Raw genomic sequence first — 23102 nt, 5'->3', positions numbered from 1 at the left:
AGTTGAAGAGGCGTCTGTGTTCCAGACTGGCATTCTTTTCCCTCTCCCTGCCCCTTTCCCCTCTCCCTCTCAAACTCACATGCGGGTTTGAGAGCACCCTACAAAGGTCTAAGCAAAAGCCCCACAGCCCAGGCACTGGTGGCTGGGCGTCTCTGTGCCACCAGTGACATCACTGTGTTAACAAACAGAGATTTTGCTGTCAGCTTTACTTTAAAAAACACATTTTAGTATAAATACTATATTTATTAAATATCTTTACAATTCATTTAAATGTATTTACAGAACTATTCCTGCATAAGTTATACCTCAGACATGAAATTCACATAATTGCCTCTTAGGTAAGCATAGATGATAGTCTCATTTTAACAACAAAAAAAGCATCCTCATTAGATACAGACTCAGATTTGCTTCATTATTTCAGCTATCTTTGTAAGAAACTACCTCATACAGCCAGTTTCTACACACACCATCTGGTGTTTCCCTGGAGAAAGGATGTCCATTACCGAGATGGAGATTCCATCACAAAATCCCTCACATCTTTGCCAGACCTTCACCTCTCCCTTCTCCTTGATACAGCCATAACTGTCTGGTCCCCAAATGTGGGTTTTGTTTTGGTTTTTTTCCCAGCGATACCTTCTTCACAAACACAAAGTACATTTAGATGGAAACTGTATGTTGCAGGTCTCCCAAAGATAGCCATGAAAGTAGCAAGGAACCACAGTGTTTGTCCAATTCACCACATCTTCGCCCTGTTTTACCCAAATACCTGGTAACACTGCTGCAGCAACCCCAACTCCTGCCAGCCCTGTTACGTTACGTGGTTACTGGCGTGTAAAACTCTTCCTTCAGATCCCTGCTCCCGAACCACCAGCTCCTGCCAACACACACACACCCTCTGCAGCAGCTGAAAGTCGGCCTGTGCTCCGCTCACGCACGCTTCCGTGTCATGGAACACCTTTCTCGTACACTCCTCTCATGAATAGTCACAATAATCTAATTCCTAAGAAGTGTTACTGCTTCATGCATCATTTAAAATTATTTTGATAGTATGGGCCCTGTCATTTCCTTTTCCAAAAATCTGTTGTGCGCAGACAGCTTAAGTTCATAGGAAGAAATTAGGTTTGATATGTTTAGAGTGCACATCTTAAAAAAAAAAAACAAAACCAAAAACAATCAAGCATGTGATAAAAATATCAATTCTTTATAATACAGTATTGCTTTATAAACAGATGGAAAAGCTATAAGCTTTACTGGTCTTTGGTGTGTCCGGTGAGGGATAAACTCATGATTTGTAAATCAAAATCCAAATTTGTTCTTTATTAAAAAAAAAAATCACCCATGTGATACGAGGCAAATGGCTTTGTAGATACTGCTCAGCTCAGAACGGCTTTAGCGCAGAGAGCAGGGCTTGGTGTCACACCCGCCAGGCAGTGCAGCGCAGCTTTGGAACAGGCGGCCAAGTCTCTGCGCTCGGGGATTCCAGACCCCAGACGGGCAGCGGCAGAGTACAGCGCACGCAACGCCTCACGCGGGGGTAAGCACCTTCGCCGTACTCATCTATCTGATCCGCATCCATCTGCCAATGTATCTTTCTAGAAAGCGGGGGGAAAAATACCAAGGGCTGGGGACGAGCATGCCAAGAGCGAGGGGTCAGAGTGCAACAGTCCAGGTCTGCAGGGGCATCATTTTAGGGGAAGTTCAAGGGAAAGAATAATTGATCAAATCTGCTCTAATCAAGAAGCGTGATAGTAAATACTGAAGAATAAAGTGTAAGGACACCCAGATTTGAGAGGGAACCCCCCTCTCAAATGCTAGAAACAAAGCCCTATCCTGCAGTGGGAATACATTCCTTCTGACGAGACAGCTGGGTACAGCTTGTTCAATTTTAAAAAACAACAAGGACCGACAATTTGTGCAAAGTTATCCACCACTCGCTGTTCCATGGATCGCAAAACAAATGAATTTTTCTTCATTAATATAGTCCTCCCCATACCCTCACCAAAATAGTATTTTGGTCAAGTTAGGGCAGTTAAGGCATTTTGACAAGTAATTACAAGGTGATTTAAAATAGATAGCTAACATTATGCCAATTTAGGAATAGCAGATAAATTACTGAAGAGCTTCCAAATTAATCACTTACTCTTATTATAAATGAAATGCCTGTTACAAGCATGACGCATTGAAATATAGTAAAATGACATGTACATGGTACATGTTAAATGATCTTAAATAAAAGCTTGACATAGTTACGCAAATATACAGTACAAGTCCACAAAAATTCTTTAAACAAGTTGAGGTAACCTCAAACTTAAACAGTTTTAATACAATAAACCAGGTAGTAAAAATCTCCTTTTGAGAGCAGGTAAGATTCCTTACTGACCAAGTTTAACTGCACTCACCTAAACAGCAACATTACCCGACTTTTTATATATAAAAACATGGCTTTAATTTATTTCTACATACTTTTCTACCAGCAAAAAAGTTAATGAAAAACTGACCAAAAATATATATATCTTTACAGCTATCAGCTTTTTGTATGAACCTCACAGGAAAGAAAAAGGAAAGCTTGCTGGAACAGGGGGAACAAATGTGAGCTACTGTAATTCAAAAGGAAATGTAATATTGCAAAGTGGCTGTTAGAGAACTGTAAACATCATCAAGGTTCATTCCGAAAACCCTAAACTTTAGTTACTGAAATGTAAGTTTTGCTGATTATTCATTAATAGTTTCCATGTGTGCACTTACTGCTGCTGCCACAGCGTAAGCAAGAGGTGCTTGTTTGAGAGTCAGAAAGATAAGGATCAACTGGACTTAAAATGGTGCAGCAGATTCTGTTCTACACAAGCGAGAATGGCAATTATTAACACAAATTATGTTGCGTTAACAACAGAGTTATCTACCAAAAGTGAAGACGTTCAGAGTTGAGGATGATGTGTTCCTTGTGCAACCTCCCACGGCAGCATTTACGCCATATCATCCCACACTGGCAAGACGCATTAAAATGCTGAAAGGACCTCAACTTTGGCCAGCTCGGCTTTTTCAGACCGACTTAAAATTTCTGTTTAAAAAAAAAAATTATCCACAGCCAAAACATTCAGATAGCTGGCCTGTTATGGACAAATGATCTGCAGAGCTTTTAAGATCACAGTTAAGCACCTGAAATCACAAAACACATTTGCATCCATATAACTTGAACTAGGTAAGTTTTTTGAAATTTCATACTAGAAAAGGCTCCTAGGCTGACACCGTGTATGGCAAGAGCAGAATGTTTACAGCAGTTATAAATCTCCTGAAAACTGGAGCTCAGAAACACGAAACCTCAGCTATCACTAACAAGACTATGCTTATGAAACTGTGTTCTGCAACATACCCTTTAATGACTAGTGAATGTTTCTAGTAAATAGTAATACGCCCTCTTGCAGAGGTTTTAGCTACCAAATCTAGTTTGAAAGATGATAAACCAATTCTACTCCTTTGAAAATAAGTCACATTTCAAATGCAGTAATGATGCGGGATTGATCATCCCCCTTTTAAGGACAACGACTCAGCTCTGAAAGACATGCTTCAAGCCTTGAGCTTCTTCATTTCTTGCTGGCAGACGAAGACCAGTGTACTACAAGAGTGGTTCTTCACAAGGACTTCAGTTGTGTCTCAAGACAGGCAACGCGCTCGAGAACTGGCTGCCAAGATCAGCTGCGAAGGAAGAAAGCAATCCTGCCAGCAGGAAACCGTACGTGGGAAGCTAGGAGCTCAGGGATAACGAAAACGTCAGAAGCTGACGCTCCGGGCAGATCAGTCTGTATACTCAGCTACAATAGAAAGAAGGACGGTGATGTCATCTGGTTTTCCCCCTGTAATATAAGAAAAATAAAACTATTTCATCAAACCACAGTGGGTCATCGTCTTATAATCTGTGACATTCCCCCATGGAAAGCTCTTTAAAAAAATAGTTTAAATATTCAAAAACTGTTTTATGTAGACTCAAGAACTCTGTTTCCTCCACCTCCTTTCCAAAATGCAACCAAGGGTAGCCATGACATTTAACACAGCAAACAAGCGCTCTCCTTTGAAGCTACAGTGAGATCACAAACTACAAAACGAGTACAGAACCTCGAGCACTGCTGTTAGCCGGTAGAGCAGAAAGCCTGTTTTCTAGCAGACTATTTCTTTATTTAATAAATGTACAAAACCCACGATCTTGCTTTGTTACAAGCGAGCTGCAATAAAAAAGGATCTTCTCAGGAATTTACTGTAAATCCAACACCTCTTCAGCATCTTCTCCAGCACTATCTTACTGCATATCTTCCTAAAAGGCACCTAACATTTTTAGTAGTCACTTTCCAAACCTCAGCAGCGAGAGCAATACACTCAAATCCCAGAGAAGTGGCTCAGAGAAGAGGTAGTTTGTAATGCAGGAAGTCAAACCAGTCCTTTGGACTCAGGAGATCTGCAGTTTCATTACCGAATGACTGAGCTTTCTAGCAACATGGAGCCCAAGCTTTACAGCTATTGTCTCTACCCTTAGGAAAGACGCTTAAGGGGCTTGTGGGAAATCCTGCCGTCCTGACACAGAGATAATGAGAACATCTTTACTAGCAGAATTATATTTATTTATTTAAAAAAAAAAGAAAAGAAAAAAAGGTGTTTGATAGGAGACTGAACTCCACCAGGTGCTAGTATCTTTCTAGAGCGTAGGAAATAGGACCAAAAGAGATATGGATGGGGATGCTCATGGTACAAGGGTCAGAAATTTGAACCAAAAAATAAAAACCACCACCAAAGAGTGGGCAGAATCTTGATTAAAAACCATCAATAATAGAAGACCTTAAAAAAACAAAACGAAACAAACAAAACCCAAAAAACCCCAAACCCGCCCCCCCCAAGGAACAAGTCCAGTACAGTTTCCCCAAAAGCCTGGAGAACTCGTATCAGGCAGGACTCCTGGGGCAGGAGTGTACATATTAGGTTTAAAAAAAAAAAAAAAAAAATCGGTGCACTGCGTTCTCTGTGTTCCAGCTGCTTCCCCAGGGCAGGCTTCTGATCAGCCGGGGCCTGGGATGACCTGCGTCAGGAGCTGGGGTCCTTGCCAAACCCAGCGCGCTAGCTTGGCACTCTGCTGCCAAACGCATTTCTTAACGCTCTGTTTTCCTATCAGATTTTGGAACAACAGAACTTCACTCTGCTTAAGATTTCTCAAAGATTGCAGGAGTGGGAGGAGGAGGAAAAAAAAAAATCTTACCTCTCACATTCAATCCATTGTCACATGCAAACTGTGCAAACGGTGACATGTAAGTGGGATCATATGCCAGCTCGTGAGCTTGCTCAGCAATGCTTCTCGCAGTCTGCTGTATACTCTCATAGTTGGAGTTCTAAATTAATGAGGAAAAAAGTTTATCCTTACAAGAAAGTCTACCGGTAGTTGTTTTGCTGATGCACGTCAGTTTTACAGATCCCTGACTGCCAGACCTCTCTCTCACAGATTAGGGCACTAGTCACCACCTTCTCTTCCAAATGGAACCCTCACCATCTTTTAGGCTTTACAAATTTGGGTTAGAACCGCAAATCTTCACAACTGACATCCAGACCTCTATTCCCTACCAGCAGCTACAAGACTTGATTTTGTAGGATTTGTAGAATTTAGAAACTTAGAAGACTAATATTCAAAATAGACTAAAGAGTCTCACCTGAGGGAAGCAGGATATTTGATAGCTATACTAGCAGTTCTCACTGCAAGAGCCATCCTTCCCTCACAAAGTAGGCTCTGTTGAAATAATTGTTTTACCTTGAATGGAAAGTCTTATTTCTCTGACCCTCTTCTCTTACCCAAATCAACAAGAGCACACTTGGGGAGAAGGGGCACTTTAAAAGTTAGAGGAGAAAAAAATGTATTGAGCATGCAAACTTTCTACGGACTGCATTTTAAGTGCCACTTTTTTTTTCCTGTTTCAGTAACTCTGCTGCTTTACTCCAAGACTCTTCTTACTCAAGCCAACATGACATGACAACCACTGCTCTCTTTGTTTGTAGCTACTTTAAAATGCCTTGTCATTTCAAGAGTCTTCCCCGCAGTTCGGCGAATTAGCAGGTATTTACATGATTAACTTTTGGCTGAACCTCATGGGGAACGTCAGTGCCTTCCCCAAACACGCCAAAAGGTGGAGCTCGACTTTCTTCCACAAGAGAATTCCATCTCCAGTGTCTGCCCAAGCTAACCTTAGGTCTGCGCAGCAAAAGGAAGGTGGGAGTACAGCAGACAGAGGTATGAGCTGGCTGTAGCATAAGTAACAGCCACGCAGGTTAGCGACCAGCCCACCAGGCCCTTCCAAACCATGACAGCATGCTGATAGACCTTCAGCGCTGTCATTACCATGGCTAACCAGATCAAAGCCTCTGTGACAGCTTATGCTCGCGTTTTCCAGTGCACAGCACAGCCTCTCAATTTCAGACCTAAATACTGCACCAAGAAGAGGGGAGAGTGGTAGTGGGGACTGCAGAGAGGGAGAAACACAAGAGTCTGCCTGATGTGCAGAGGCCTCTCGGACATTTTGTCTGTAAGGACCCCTTCTCTGTCTGACACCACCTTTCAGTTATGTAGCTGCAGGATAAGCGCAGGCAAAATTTTTTTAAAACCGCACTCTAATTCTACGTTAACCTTATTTGCATTTCATAACAAAATAGTTTCCTCAGGGAGTTATACATATTGATATCTCCTAAGTATATTTTCCTTTCCATAAGTAAATAGCCTTAAGCTAAATGTTCTCATCCAAATTAAAATATCGTAATGTATTTTTACTATTTAAAAAGAACATTTGTGGTCACTAACCTGGAAAATTGCCAGGAAGTTTTTTTTACAGAACATCAAAGATTTTCAAGCACACGCAACCCACAATTCAGACAGCCCATACTACTTTAGAATTACTGTTTTATAACCCTTCAGAAAAGCTTCAAATTATTTTTAAGTATACAGCTCACCCCCTCACATAACCCATGAGAGAACGCTGTATTTTCATGTACATAGTCTACAGCCTCCAAGTACAGATAAAATACAACGTGTGAGCAGCCAGCCAAGGGCGGTGGCTGCTATTGAACATCTCCCCCTTCCCCTTCCTCCTCTCCCTCCCGTCACTAGTTAGTGACATGGTACCAGCTGCTACTCAGGACATTTATGCCCAAGCTGCGGCTTTGGGATTCAGCCTGGGTGCAGATCCAAGAGACAGAGTGTTGGGGTCAGCGTCCCTTTCTACTGCTCACCTGTGGTATTAACTGAAAAGCCTTTAAACGAAAGTGCTTTGTGGTGGGTCTTTTATATAAAATACAAAAGCTATGTGCATAAAAAGTAATGGTAGTAACTACAAGGGAGAGCCAGTGCAAAAGATGTAAGAGATGTAGAACACATGCTTACCTTCAGCTTTTTTAACTCCTGCAGAATCATGTAGTCAGGCATGTTGTCAAACAGTCCGTCTGTTGCAGTCAAAATAATGTCTCCAAGTTGGACATCAAAAGAAGTACTATCAGCAGCATCAGGGCTGTGAAGATGACAGGTATGTTAAAGAAAAGGACTCCAGCTTTCACTAAGACACCAAGCAATGTCAAACAGCACATCAACAGCTTTTGTAATTCACTACTGTTATGTGTTTTTCTGCAAAAGAAAGAAATAATCACTAACTGTGGAGCTTTTGCACCAGGATGGCTTGTCAAGAAAGCTACAACAAAAGAACTGTGATTGCAAACAGGTAATGTTCCAGCTATTACACCAAGGATTTGCATTTAAAATTCCCAGATGAACAATCCTGCAAACTAATCCACTTCACAAGTGTATCTCCATGGAAACGATTATGTAGAATGGCAGCTCAGGGCTTCCTTCTCACTCATCTTAAATATGTAAGAGCGCTATACATGAAAGGACAATTCATAACAGGAACAGCCAAAACACTTAAGGATTCTGAATCACTTTCTAATGCAATGGAATATGAAACATGTCTGGAAATCGCTACCAGGAGACCATAGCCAGTTGGTCTACTTATGTCTGATACATTACACAATACCAAGGGGAGATAATATCTATTTTGGCCATGAACATTGCTGCAAGATCTGATTCTCAGAAGCAGCATAATGACAAACCTTTCATTTCTAAAGATTCTTCAGGGGTCTTTAAAAGGGAGAAACTGCTGCATCCCATGCCATTTGGCTATGCCAAAAAGCAGAAGAGCTGCTTTGCTGAACTGATTTGTAGCTTCAGGAAGGTTAAGAGAGTTAAGATTGCCTGCCTATGCCCTTATATAGCCAAATTTAACATTTAACTGGGACAACAAATTAAAAAAAAAGTACTGGAGAAGCATTTAGACAACATGCATGAGTACTAATTAACGTCAAGAACAGTGCAGAAACTAGCCAGAAAGCTATAATCATGATTCAGAACTGAAGTGTGGGAGCTCATTTATCTTGCGCTTTCCTTATTATGTGATGACTCAGATTACTTTGCTTTCCTGACTTCCACTGGACATTATCAATTATCCTTGTGCTTTTTGTTTTTTGTCTTCCCATGGATGTCATAGAATCTCAGAAAAATTAAGATTTTTACAGCTCTGGAATTTCAAACAATAATTTAATTTGAGTCTAATAAAGAGGTTAGATTATTTAAGTGTTCTAATTTCAGAGTTCTACCCTAGCTTCCTCTCTGCAGTCTTATGATGAAATAATAAAAACACGGGTAAGAATGGTCAGGAGTTTCAACAACTTAACCAACATTTTCAAAAAGAGCTATTTTGGCATTCAAGTAATAACCCTTACTGCATCACCCTTGATATTTCATAGAATCGTAGAATCATTTAGGTTGGAAAAGACCCTTAAGATCATCGAGTCCAAACCTTGGATCAAGACCTTAAGATGCCTATTGCATTCCCTGTATACTATGGTCACTCTCTGAAGATCCCTTTACATATTCCTGTATTCAGAAGAGGGATATCACTTTAATGACTGTATAACTGTTGATTTGAGAGCTGTATTTTAATACATATTTGAAAGCCGATTTTTTTTTTTATTTTATTTTATATTACTGGTGAGGCTTCATGAAGTCAGAGGATGGATCAGCCTGACATTCTTAGGGGAAGACACAAGTACAGGTCTGCCTTTGAAACAACTCATTTCTGTGAACAGATTGTCCTTTCCTAATACTCTCGTTTCCCAGCTTGGTGTTCTGCCAAACAGTTTTTTTGCTCGTTTTGGTCAAATACAATATGCTGCGGGAAACACAGCTATTTGGAAACACAAGTTACAGTCACATGTCCCTCTGCTCTATTCTTCAAGTACTTGCTACCTCACTGCCAAGATATCTAAATTAGCGTACTCCAAACCAGTCTCAAGAGAGTACAGACAAGGACTGGGAACGAAAGCTACTGCTAAGACAAGCCACTCATGCAGGATGACCGGCGCATACACCAGTTGCAGTCTTATTACAGCAGCTTTATTGAGCAACGTCTTTCTATGGATCAGAACATGCCTAGTGCACACCATAGACTATGGGAATATGCCATCATGAATGAATAATCATTAGCCCAATAAATTCAGACTGTGCAACAGTGTACAGAGTTCGTGAAGTACAAGGTGAGAACTGCTCACATTACCTAAAAGGGGGGGGGGGGGGGGGCAGGTATACGACCGTTTGATTGGATACATGCTTAAATCCCACGCACTACATCGCACTATACAAAGAGCACCATAGCAGCAAAACTGCAACCTTTTGGGCGTTGATTGCATACACAGATTAAAAATTTCAGATCCTCTCCCATCTTACCTGTCACTTAAGACAACTCCTTCTGCTTCTGGTGGAGCTATTGACAGTTGGAACGGAGTGTTGAAGTAATGCTGCTGCTCATCAGATCGATGTACTACTTCTCCTCCTCTGACTACCAAAAATCCAGAATCTCCCAAGTTGGCTGTATGTAAACGATGACTTGTTCTGTCCAGAACTACTATACAAGCTGTACTGCTTCCTGAAAACAGAATATGGTAACCAGAGTTAGCCTTACAGAAATTATTTATTCTTTCACCAATTCGATTCATAGTTCAATTATTCAAATATTTCTCAAAGCCTACAAACCAGAAGAAATGGAAATACTCAAAAATGCCAAAATTAATATACACTAAAAATAGCAAAATGCTAGAAATCTTTGCAAGACAAACTATGAATTTTGTATAGAACTTACTTTTCCTGCTTTGATTTTGGTGAACACATTATGCTGACAAATACCTGTTTTGTTCCACTTTATTTACAGTTTTCCATCCCAACATGTCAGCACATTCTGCTATAGGACTGGATTTACAGAAGTCACATAAAATACTGAAATTCCAAAATCATTGACGTAATAGAATTCTAGTAGCATCCATACAATGCTAGGTGCTCTCCACACAGTTTTACTCATCAGCTGTAAATAAACCACGCCAAGTAAAGAACTGCTTGCAATTAAGTATTAGGTATTATTGCATTACTCTTGTCAGAACATTAAAATGCTCTTCTTAGTATGGCTCTGTAGAGCTATCTTCATGTTTAAAAAAAGAATAATCCTGTCACATCTTCAGGACACTAACTTCACAAGTTTAAAGAAAACACGTTTCAGAGACAAATACTAGTCCAGATTAAAGTCAGACAGAACAGAAACACATCTACTTGTCAACTGTGCTCAGAGCTATCCCAGCCATGCTTGAGGGCACCGAGGAATTCTTGATTCATTCACTGGGAAATAGCCACCAACTGCGCTTGGTTGCAAGCCACAAAAATAACTGTATTGCAAAGATACCCATCCACAGACTAAGTCCTTCACAGCAACCAGCAATCACTTAATTTCTGCAAATAGGATAGCACATCCACCAAAAGAACTTTCATTCCTGAAGAGCGTGAAATACAGCTAAAGCATTTCTTCTTGACTTCTGGCTCCAACACAAGTCCCCATATCACCAGCTGATGAACAGTCTTCATCTTCTACCCTAACATTCTTCCAGCAGAAGCTTCCAAGCACAGCTACATGTTGGACAGACCACAAGCTTGCAATGAGCTAAACTTATAATCAGGCTTGCTAGTGCAGAAGTCCAGCTGGCTCTAAGCATCACTTATTCCAGATGTTTCCCTTTCTAATACAGGGAGTTCCCTGCAATACACTTGCATTTAATTTTTCTCTAGTGAATATATGGGACTATCTCCACTCTTAGTGAATGGTAAGTCAAAGCAGTATCTTAGAAAAAATGCAGATTTTATACATGACAGCATCCAAGATTGTTCTGCAATACAAGAATAGTGTTTAAATAAGTGACACAGTTTCCTTTCACTTCAGTTTTGTTTTAAAATATTTGCTAGATTCAATTCTGATGAACTAAGTATCAGAACTTAAAGCACAACAGCAAGGAAAAGTTACTGCCTAATGAATCCTCCTTAATGAAGTCCTCTCCCTTCACTTTATTTTAAATAAACTAAATGCTCATTGCTGTGGTAATTCCAGGGTTTTATTTCTACTTCTAAAAATACTGTTCTCTCTTAAAGGAGAAACACTAAGGATCATTAGTTTCAAATTCTAACTCTATTAGCAGAGTGTAACTAGGAGGCCATGTGTGGAATGCAGATCTTGTGACTCAGCATATGCTGCTTTTCAGAATTTGAAAGGTCAAGCAAAGCAGGGCTGCCTCTGTCCACAAAGCCGTTGTGAGAGCTGTCACCAGTGGCCCACTTTGTAGATCACTTACAGCTGCATCTGCTTTGCACAAATAAGCACCATTAAACACACAAATCCTAATATAATTACCAACCACTACTATTTTAGTGATACTTAAGGTCACTTCTGAGGTTCGAACCTATTCTTTAGGCATATAATGCAAGAAGATCTGTTCCAAAGCTCAGCAGACAAGTTAAATATAGCTTACATAGCACTCTTCTGGCACAGAAGTTTAAGGTCAGGTGAGAAGCATGCGTATCACGCAGGGTAACACTTTCTTGGTGCGTAAGAGGTCACACGCCCTTTAGAAAAGTATTCTGTTTTCAAGGTTGTCAGCTGAGGCCAAATGTTGCCTCTCTATCTGCTCACCATTCCCAAGGCAGGTGGATGCCCTGTCTAAAATCAACTTTGACACAGAATATGCTAAGCATCTACTGTAGTTTGCTTTCAAAAAAATCTGTAATGAATCCCCCCCAAAGAGTTATAAAAATAATATACGGTACCAGTGGTTGTATGATATAAACTACTTAAGTCAACCAATTAGGTTTAAAGTTCATTGGACATAAAAGGCAACGGGAGCAGTAAGGCAAGGAATGAGCAGAACTGCATCCAATTATCATCAGAAAATATTTTTACTTGCATAGCTTAAGCAAAAAGCCACAACCAATCATTTAGAGCTTTCAATGGAGAACAGTTATTTATACATACGTAACAGAGAGAATGAGTGCACGTGCCATAGCATATTCTACTGCTGAACTCGTTTTGCAAACTCTCTGCAAGCGCTGGTGAATTACCACCCTTCACACACAAAGGCAGTTTGCCTTTTTTTTTTTATACACACACACACAAACATTCCCTGCATTACTGAATGAATCAAGATAGTTTTTAAACATACAAGAGAAAATAAGGCTGCTACCAAGACAACTCCATTTCTATGTATTTTGGTTAATTAACAGAAGATAACTGCTTGCAAATTTGCTGTAGAAGCTGACAACAGATTTAAGCAACCTTGACTAAGTATATGTCTAGATAACATACAGCACAGATTCAATTTATATATTTTTGCTCTCTTACCAAGCAAAGGTACTTTGTTCTGCAGCAGCTCACAATAACCTGCGGTGAGAATCCCAACAGGATTACTTGGTACAAACCGTCCTTCTTTCACTAAACGTTCACATGTTCGCATTAGAGTCCCTGAGAACTGAGAAGGGTCAACCCCATAGTCTCTCCAGCCACCTACACCATCTGCTACCCCTAGAAGGAAACAGAAAACAAGAGTTATATGAACAGAAATGGCTTCCAAAACAAGGTTTTTAATTTTTTACATCACTTATGATATTCAGTAACTAAAAAGTGGGACGTAGCCTCTGCTTGAAAAACATTTTTAAGAAAAAAAAATTGAGTATTTATAAAAAAACTTCTGACATCAGCTCCTAGACAAATCTCTAAATATAATCTGAATTGCTGAAAAGACGGTAAAGTTCTAATGCGGAGAACTCTGTGAGGAGGCTGACTTCACTAGAGAACAATTAATGGGGAATTTGGGGGGAAGGAGGAGGATTCAATCACATTAACCTTTGATTAGCCCATTAAAAAGGAAGAAGAGTTTTTATTAGTTTTAGATATTAAGGTCGTTCAGATTTTAAATAGGGTAGAAATGATAAAGAAACTCTTCCTCACTATTCAACAGCCCAAAGTTTTTTTCTCAAGCTACTTGCTCCTATGAAGGATAATGCTTTCTATTTGGTAATATCAATTTCTGTACAAACTAAACTTCCATTTTAGAAGTGTGTTCAAAAAACCATGTAACCAACACAATGCTGGGACCCACCCCTGCAAGGATAGTTTGTTGCTTACAGCTTCAGCCAAGCAAGAGAAAGAAAACTGACTATGAACCAGTCAAATTTCATTCAGTAATTCAAAACAACCTAAATAACAAAAAACTAGACCAATTCTGCCAAAGCTTGGGAAGCTTCTGAGCAACCACAGAGTCAAACAGTGAAGATGCACATAGAAAAGGGGGGTGGGTCAGAGGAAGATAAGCAACAGATATGATATTCTGCTGCCCATTTGTCTCAAGTATTTTGAACTTCCTCAATTGGCTTTAACGATAAAAGTAAAATACCATCCGGAAGTATTGTTTATGAGATAAAAATATTTCTACTTGGAAATTTTTAAAAAAATCTTTTTGAGCCTCAGCATGTAAGGGACTAACCATTTCAAGCACGGGTTTCTGTAACATAATAAAGCTAAAATCCTATGTTCATGATAAAAGCATAGAGAGGCAATTTCAGAGCTCCGGTTGTGCTGAAGAACAACAGCCTCCTCAGAAAAAAATGCCGCTATCAGCAAAGGCATGAAAATTTGACTGAGAAGGTAAAACTAAGTTTGCCTCATCTACAAATGCCCTTCACATGGGACACCATCTGAAACTGAGACGGAAGGTTTAGAGCCGACCTTGGCACGAACTATAATCTGACAGGAGGTTATAGCCAGATTCTGAACAGCCTATCAACATTAATCAGATTTCTCCCAAAAATAGTGCACAACCTTTTAGACACCTGCTTTGTCCGTTTGCTTTCTTAGAAGAATGCTACAGGAAGGCAGATCCCTGTATTCACCTCGTCAGACCAGACCCTGGGAAGCAGCTCATGCAAAAGCAACCCCAGCATTCTCAGAAATGTCTTTTCTGGTTTCTTCAAGAACAAACTAATCCTCTCTTTACAGATCCCACAACTTCAGGTTAATACTGGATTAACCCTTTGCTTTCTGCTGCCATGCAGACAAGTCTAGAATAAGAGATTATTAAGAAAAAGTTCTAGATCTAGAACTTGAAATAGAAACTAAGCTTCAGTTCGGATGATGATGCTTGCTTTACATGAAGTTACCAGATAAGCGGCTTTTTTCCCCTTTAAGATGAACACAATCCATATGTATTTTTGCTAGCTGAATACAGCATTGCTTCACTGACAACAGGGTTAACGCAATGAAAAGATGATGTTTGACAAGTACTGCCCCAAAGCTTTTGGCTCGTAAGGTGGTTACAAAACAAGCTCATCAGAAGTTACAGAGTTCCCTCAAGCGATCAGTAAACCATTTTTGCATTAGTCTTCTTGGGAAATATTTAAACAGAAACACTACAGCATTAGTATATAGTACAAGCATAGCAAGCACCTGATAAGGTTAATTATCAAAACCTGTTTCAATTTTTAAAGCAAAAGTAAGAGTATGCTACCTGATTTTCTTTGCTTGCTTCTTACTCCAGGCAGGAAATCTGAATCCGTAATCATGGCAGCACACTTCATACTCTATCTTGAGCCATGTAATGGCTTTGTCTGTCTGCCTTCCTGTCTGCTTTTTGCAAGCTATAAACAGCTTTAAGTACACTCTGCCAGTGCCTTCCAAAACAATCATCCTCAAGATGGTCCACAAGTAGGTCCTCTGATTTAGCTTTGCACCATACTTAAGAGAACAGATTGTCTGCTTAAGAACCAACAAGACAGTTGTGCATTCCTCCTCCATCGCTGGCACCGAAGCAAACGGGACCATCGCATTCATGAGCAGGCCACAGAGTATGCTTTCACTGTAACACCTCCAGGATACCTCATCAGCTCACTAACTCATGTACCACCACTCGCATCTATTTCTTGTCCTTGCCCAAAATGGACAATGTGGGGGTTTTTGCAAAGGTGTGTGGGGGGGTTTCCCCTCTTTTTCTTTCTTTTTAAACTGTATCTCTTAAAGATGATAGGTCAGTTCATTTAATTTAAGCTAAATGACCTTGTTGGCTCCCAAAGCATGGCTCATGAACACTGCCAGAGCAGTCAAATGCTTCCTCCTGCTCCGGCACAGAGCCAGGAATTACTGCTGCCATCGAGATCAATGGCAGTACATAGGCAAAGCACATTCAAGAAGCCCTATACCACACAGTGCCACCTAGAAAACATCCACCTTTATTGTTTTTGCCTTAAAAGAAGATTTTTACATTCCCTAAGATCTTTAGCCACCCTGTTTTACCTTCAGCATGGTTTTAAAGTAAAAATAGTATCTTTACATTCTACATTCTCAACGTAAACTAAATGGTTTTATGGGAAAGGAATATGTGATTTTAAAACAGACTGAATAAACTGCTACTGAAATAGATGAAATGTAAATGAGAATAAAGTTTAAGAAAACTTTGTGGTATTTGATGTACAGCTAACAAGGAGCAAAACTATTTGTGAGATATTTCAAACTCCAGAAGTATTGAAGAAGTATGCAAGAACTGAAAACAACTCAAAAATGGACTAGTTTTTATGTAATAGCTTGTTCCCTCTGTCACCAAAGGAAAATTCAAAGGTACTGCTGTTGGCAGTATCACTGCCAAGTAATAATGCCAAGCTCTATTCATTTATATTTTCTTTGTTTTCACCTAAGACAAAAAAGTCCCTGTAAATATTCAAAATAACTACTGTTTTAACAAGTGAAAAAGATTACTCAGGTTTTCATTTTATTACATTTCACCATAAAACATTAAATAGTCTCCTAGTATCCACCATTTAACTTAAAATAACCATCTTACAAAATAAGAATCACAGGACAATTAAGACAAAGCGCATGGCTGAGAAGAATTGCTGAAATTGAACTGTACACAATCCTTGATTTTTTTCTAAGCTCTTCAGTATATCAGAAAATTTTAGAGAAAGAATATTTCTTTGGACATTCCCTGTTCATGCCTACACATAAATTACACAAATGTCCATGTGACATAGTGAAATACCTTTGGCTAGATGAACAACCACTGTAAATAAAGCAATTGAAAATTTCAAAATAAATTACTTCAAAAGAATAAACGCTTCTCAAGTATTTAGCTACATTATGGAGACCTTTCAGAATCTTTGAGAGTTAACGCTCCACTACATTGCCTTCTGCTGGAAAATACACAAATACTACTGCCAGATTAAATACTCGCTGCATGTGTCAGTCCAAAAACTGGCTCTAACTTCTTAAAGATTCAGTGTATCGAGATCTCTCATAGAGAGACAGTTGTAATGAAGTTTCAAGACAAAGCACAAGTGACTGATGCTGCAGCACTGAAACTGAGCAAGTGAAGATACTGGCACTGAAACTTGTTAAAATTTTATTTCAAAATGCTGAAAGCACCTGGGAGAAAATACCAGTTGAAATGCAAATGTAAAGTTGTTTTGACTGCCAACACATAAGTTTAACTGCAGAAGCCCAGGGAACAGCCAGCCAGTGCTGAGACTAGCAATACGTGGTTTTCACCGCACACTTTTATAAGCCAGATGCAGATGTTCTATCTAGTTCAGAGCAAATAAAAACTAAACAGGCTTAAAGTTCAGAACAAAGCCATGATACTAATCAAACCCTGTTTAATATAAATAGCGCTATGAGTGGAAGTTCTGGCTAGCTGGCAAACTAACCTGCCCATGGTCAGAGTCCAAAAGTATCACCCTGTCCCAAAAATCTCTTGAAAGATGGATACTTTCAAATGCTGCATCAGCTAAGAATAATAATCACACACAGAAGCACCAGGCAGGCACAAGTGGGCCACCAGGAATTGCTCTTGCATGCAACCACAACTAACTTTGTAAGACACTCTACGCATCCTACTGAACTTTAAATTTCTTGAGATCCTTACCTGAATTAGCAACGAATCACTGATAAAAGAACATCAAAAGGATATATTTGTGACTGAATTTATTTTGCATCAAATATAGAAGAAAGGCTAAAATGGTAACAAGCGCAACCTGTTGCACTACACAAGTTTGAAATACAGCACCTAACATTTATCAACATATCAGAATTGGGATAAACTGATAAGATTTCTTGTTTTATCAGCGATGAGATAAATCACACACCTAGATAGGTTCTCCATCCAAAGCAAGTCACATGCTCAAAGCCAGCACTAACTCTCCTAGCAGCTTCACTGGCAGCGTGTACGGGACCACAATGTTAGAGCCAAATGCTGTCTACTTCCCCCCCCAGGTTCTGACAAAGAAATAACCGGGTTAAACACAAATCCCTGGAGGCAGATTGTGTGTGACTAATAATTAGTTATAAAAGGAAAGGTTACTTATTCACAATATGCATTTTAAAAGTTACAGTAGACCTTAAACTACCCTTGCATTAACTAGAAAGGTACTGGAAGAATAACTGGGCTAAGTCATAATGAGGAACAAAAAGCAAGAGGCAAAGTGAGAGATGATGTTGAAGAACAGACTGAAGGAGAGACAAGGAACTGAAAACATTAAATTGTGCACCTACTTCCAGGACAAAGCAGCAGTTCCTTACATCTTCCCTGCCAATACACTGCTGTACCTGAAACAGGTTTTTATCAGGTAGACCTCTTACCTATTTTATTTAGGCCTGAGAAATCGCTCAGTGGATTTTTGGAGTTACAGGAAAACAGTAAACTATTATTTATCTCTGAAAGTTTTGTAAAAACTTCCCTACATAGTTATAACTACTTAATCTCTCAAGGTGTTGAGCAACCCTGGAACTTATTTTTGTAGCTGAACTGCTACTGGTGGTTGGTGCTTAAATGCTGAAAAGGGATAGGTGCTGTAGAATAGACACCAGCCAAGCTGTACTGAAATTACTTATAGCCTGAACAATCTCAGGCTCACAATATTAATAGCGCAGATCAACCAAAGCAAGCAGTGGGAGATTTTTGCAACATTTCCTGCGACATAGGTATGATTAATGTCTCACCTACTGTATTGTGTTCAGCTTTGCTTATTTCCTTCTGTGATTTCTGACAGAACCTGTTTTTCATTCAAGCTAAGATCTGCATATGAATGGGAAATTGGCTGGTATCAACAAGCATCAATAGCACTTACAATTAAAGTAAGTGTTCAATTGCAAATTATGATCAGAATATGTTGTGTTCAATGCCCTTCCAGAAACGGGGCTAAAGAAGAATAACCAGATTTTAGTTTCATTCTCAGAGAGCTACCACATTTCTAACAGGTTACATTCAATGCTACTTAAGAACAGCTCTGCTGACATTTGGATTAGCTGCACTGACAAGAAGGTCAGTGAATATGATTGTTAACGGGGATGTTTCTCAATAATCCATAGTCTCTCTACAAATGACAGTACTTACGCTCCCACGTTAAAATGAAAATTTCATTTGGTCTATTACAAACTAAGACAAATATACAATTTTTTTCAAATCACTGATTACTCCCTCTAAGATGTCCTGAGTTCTCCCAATAGAGTAGGTGAAAGGCTACTCTGAAGCAAGCAGATGACTTGCCTCCTTTAGTGTGATAAGTTGTGATAAGGCAGCAATCTCTTTAATAGGTATGATACCAAATAAACCACTTAACATAGTCTTACATGACCTTCAGGCATCAAAGTAAGAATCCCTTCCCCCTCTATGGTCGCCAGAACAACCCTGACATTTCATCTACAAATCCTTTTACGTTTTGTAGTTTACTTTTCGTGATGACAGTGAGACTAACAATATTCCAGGGCCTTTGCCACTCTAGACTTTTACATACCTCCTATGCAGGCTCCTGACAAACTTAATTTTCAAGTAAAGTGCAATTCCTTTCAGTTTAGAGTAGCTGCCCTACAATACCACCCCCTTCCCTCACCCCCAAAAAATTAAAATAAAAATTTGCAGCAGAGAGAACAGTCACCAAATTTTAATTTCGCAATGGACAAACAGTACCCCACTGCCAGACAGTTTTTTCCTACTGCTGCTGGGGGACAGAAATAGTTTGGAAGACTAGTCAAGTCACACTGGCTACACCCAAAATTCTACCCAGCACAGACATTGTATAAGTGATGCTGTCACGGGATGCGCATTGGTTGCTGTAATGTTTCAATAATGAGTCACACAACGGCTTGGAAAATCCATAAAAACTAGCAAAGACATCAGGAGCCTGATAAGGCAGGAATAAGCAAGAAAAGGCAGATCCCAACAAAAGAGAAAATTATCACCAGCATGAGACTTCTCAAAATTTATGAACAAGGTTCAGTGTTTAGTTTTGTTAAATAAGTGAAATGTTTATATAAAGTGTTTACACTGATTTTTTAAATTTGTTTTTTGCTTCCTATGCACCAAAAATTCTACTCCTATGCTAATTAGAAAAAAAACAAAGGTGTCAGTTTCTGAAGCTTTGTTTTTCAACCTTAAAAAACAAAATTTCTGTCCTTTTAAGTTACAAAGGTATGCATGAAGAGGTATATAAACATCTCCCAAGTCTCAAGAAGATATCTGAATATTCTGAGGATCTGGATAACCAAGACACTGACAGTGAACATACAAAAAGGTAGAATATGGTACAAGCAGCAGCAAAAAGGAAACATGGGCCTGAATCATAAAGCTCTAGAGATTAATATTAGTCGTAAAGCCATTTCCTTTTCTCAGTGACCCCAAAGGAAACACTCTGGTTTTGAGTTTCTTGTTTCTCCCTGTGCTCAGAAAGAAAGGAAGAAAACATGCAAATTTAACAGGTACTTACCAGACAGAAGTAAAAATAAGAGACAAAAACTCCAAGGATTCAAGTACACCAGCAACAGGCCTTATCAAGCCCTTAACAACTATGGGAGGGTTGGAAATAACATGAATCTTCATAAGCTTTCTGTTGATCTTACTATGAAATGATAAAGCACAGACTAGAAGACACTGTTAAATTTTCAGCCTTAAGACTATACAGCCTTAAGACATATAACAAAGTAAGTGTTTAGCTTTTTTCTATCTGCTATAAACACACTGCCTAGTCAACTTTTGTTTGACCTAAGAAAATGAATCCCCAAGCACTCATGCCAAACGGCTGGGAGTAGCTCTTTCACTACTACACCACACCCATATCCATCCCACACAGGCATCCTTCCCACATATTGGTTCTAGAAAAGACTGGCACGGAAAAGTTTTAAATTAATTATCTGACATGGCTTTGTCACTGATGACTACTAGGCCAGACTAACTCGAAGTGATACACTTGAAATTTACTGTTCTCTAAAAGCACTCTTACCGTATCTAGTGTTCACTGTGGCTAAAACCACATGAGCCTCTTCATTAAAGTAACATGGAAAAATGAAGCTTGAAAAGCAACAGTTCAGCTCAGACAGTTTTGTTGAGGTGCAGAGTTAGGCAGGTATTGAGTTAGTACAAAATTCATAAGGGTCTTTCAAAAACAGGTGTGGAACCTCAGACTTGTGATGAGAGTAAGAGGAACTGAGCGCAAGAAAACACTGGTGCTGAAATTCTTTTTGCAGCAGTGTAGAAGAGCTGGTTGAGAAAGGGAGAGCAAAGAGATGATTGCAGTAGCAGAAATGAGGAGAAGACTACTATGTCTGTAAACTTAAGAACTACAGGTGAAGAAAAAGCATCAAGTTAGATTGCATCAAAACCCATCCTGAGCATTACTGTTTGCAGAATGTACAGTGATCTTGTGGTTTTGGTATGTATATTAGAAAAGCAATAAAGAACTAACATGAAAATAGCTTTACGGGGGGAAAAAAAACCAAAATACCAACAGCTTTTCTATTTAAATTATTTTCTTCTTGGTACTTAAGACATCCTGGTCCGAAGCCTTCTTTGCTGTTTGAACCTTAAGCGGAGTTACAATTCTGTTTGTTTTCAAGTTGCCATGAAAATTAATGCAAAGACCAACTTAGAAATGCAATTCTCTGTTGATTCCAGCAGGAACACAAGACAAGCTGTAGGTCCACATATGGTAATTACCAAATATGGCCAGAAAACCCTAATCATCATCAAATGGGTCTAAATCCACCCGCTTCCCCATGCAAAGAGTCCACCTAAGGAAAGCAGATTCTGCATTTCTCTTACAGGCAAATACCAACTGCTCAGTTATTTATCAGTGCTGGCCTAGTATGAACTTTAAAGGCAGCCAGCCTTAGTCACATGTTAAAGTAAGGTTGTCCAACAGCTAATTCTAATAGAAAAAAGTTTCTCTGGAACAGGCATAACAGAAAAGATGCTGAGTATCTAAATTGTATTGACAAGTTTTCCACATCTCCTTGCAAGCTGTAGCATCACCCTTAAACAGCTCCCTTGAGAATAATCAGCAACACCGTTACCTAGCACCAAGTTACAGCTTCCTGAAAAAATCTCAGCTATATTAAACAGCAACCAAGTTACAATGACAGCACCAAATTGTGAAGAATCTCCAAGAAGTGTCACATCACGACACTACAGTGCAATCCCACCAGTTTTAAATTAAAAAAAAACAACAAACACACACCCAACAGGGGCAGGAGGGAGGAAGCTTTTTTTTTAAATGTCAAAGTTGCAGTGAAAATTTATTTCTGTCAGTTGCTCAAAAACTAACTTTTGCAGAGTGTCAGTCAGCCAAATTCAACCTTGACTACACAAGAGAAAGGTCAAGCACTGTCAAAAGCAATGCTGCTCATAAACTGATGATTCCACTGATTATCTGTAATTATTCACTACTTCTAAAATTTGAACCCTTAAGATTTGTTTTGCACGTGAATCCAAACCAGAGAGTGTAATCAGGACAGAACAAGTACTGAAATTGAAGTTTGACATTTGAAACCAGTCTCAATGTCACTTTGCCTTTCACTTGACAAGGACACAGCATGCGCTAAAATCAGGAAGTGTCTGTTTCAATGATCCTTTACATAGATCCTTCACAATACATATACACGGGGCTTGGTTAGGTTTTAAAGGCACACAGAAAGTGTAATGCACTACAAGTTGTTTCTCTGGCTTTTGGAGCCCCTAGGCCTTACAGGCACCTACAGGTGAAACGCCGAGGCTGGGCCCAGACGCCCGGCACCCAAACCACGCCATCCCAAAGGCAGGCTGAGCGAGGTGGGTGTCGTGCTGCAGCAAAGAGCATGAGAGCTTTCTTTTGAAACTAAAAACAAAGAGAACTCGCTCTGACATTTACAGGCGGAACCGGCTCCTTTGTCTGTGACCGAAGACTGAGCCGCTTCGCCATGTGCGGCTCAAAGAGGGGAGGTCACCACACCGACACCAAAGCCACCTCAGCACCCCCGAGCAGGACCCCGCCAGCACTTACCCAGCACATCTGCCGACCGGTGCCGGGCCACGAAGCAGGCGTCATCCCCGTAGCACATGCCTTTCTTGAGGATGCCCTTGCGGAAATCTTTGCCAAAGCCACAGCTGGCTGTCACCAAGCTGTAGTCACGGGAGTCGGTCTGCGAGAGGCCGCCCAGGACTGCCCGGGCCACCAGCCTGCCATAGGAGAGCACCGAGAACATGGCGTGGGGCGCCCAGCAGCCGAGAGCCAGGAACGCGGGGAGCCACCGGCGCAGCCGCCTCCTGACCTGCGAGCGCCCGCCGCAGGGAGCCAGCCTTCCCCTGCCCGCCGGCCGGCTTGCCTCAGCCCCCGCCGGCCCGCGCTGCCCCTCCTCGGCCCGGCCCCTCGCCCTCCC

At 40.1% G+C, this 23102-nt stretch overlaps 1 protein-coding gene across 1 annotated transcript; it reads right to left on the bottom strand.

Annotated features, from left to right (window-relative positions):
- Window positions 1–242: 242 nt before the first annotated feature.
- PPTC7 (protein phosphatase targeting COQ7) lies at window positions 243–23102 on the bottom strand. The gene is made up of 6 exons (XM_072879972.1): window positions 22727–23102; window positions 12777–12956; window positions 9794–9992; window positions 7403–7526; window positions 5240–5369; window positions 243–3851 (listed from the first exon to the last, which is right to left on the bottom strand). Exons 1-6 carry the CDS (start codon window positions 22926–22928, stop codon window positions 3793–3795), a joined length of 894 nt encoding a protein of 297 aa, XP_072736073.1. The 5' UTR covers window positions 22929–23102; the 3' UTR covers window positions 243–3792.

The sequence above is a fragment of the Ciconia boyciana genome, chromosome 15, assembly GCF_034638445.1.
Source record: "Ciconia boyciana chromosome 15, ASM3463844v1, whole genome shotgun sequence".
NCBI lineage: Eukaryota > Metazoa > Chordata > Aves > Ciconiiformes > Ciconiidae > Ciconia > Ciconia boyciana.
This window is presented reverse-complemented; position numbering and strand designations above follow the sequence as displayed.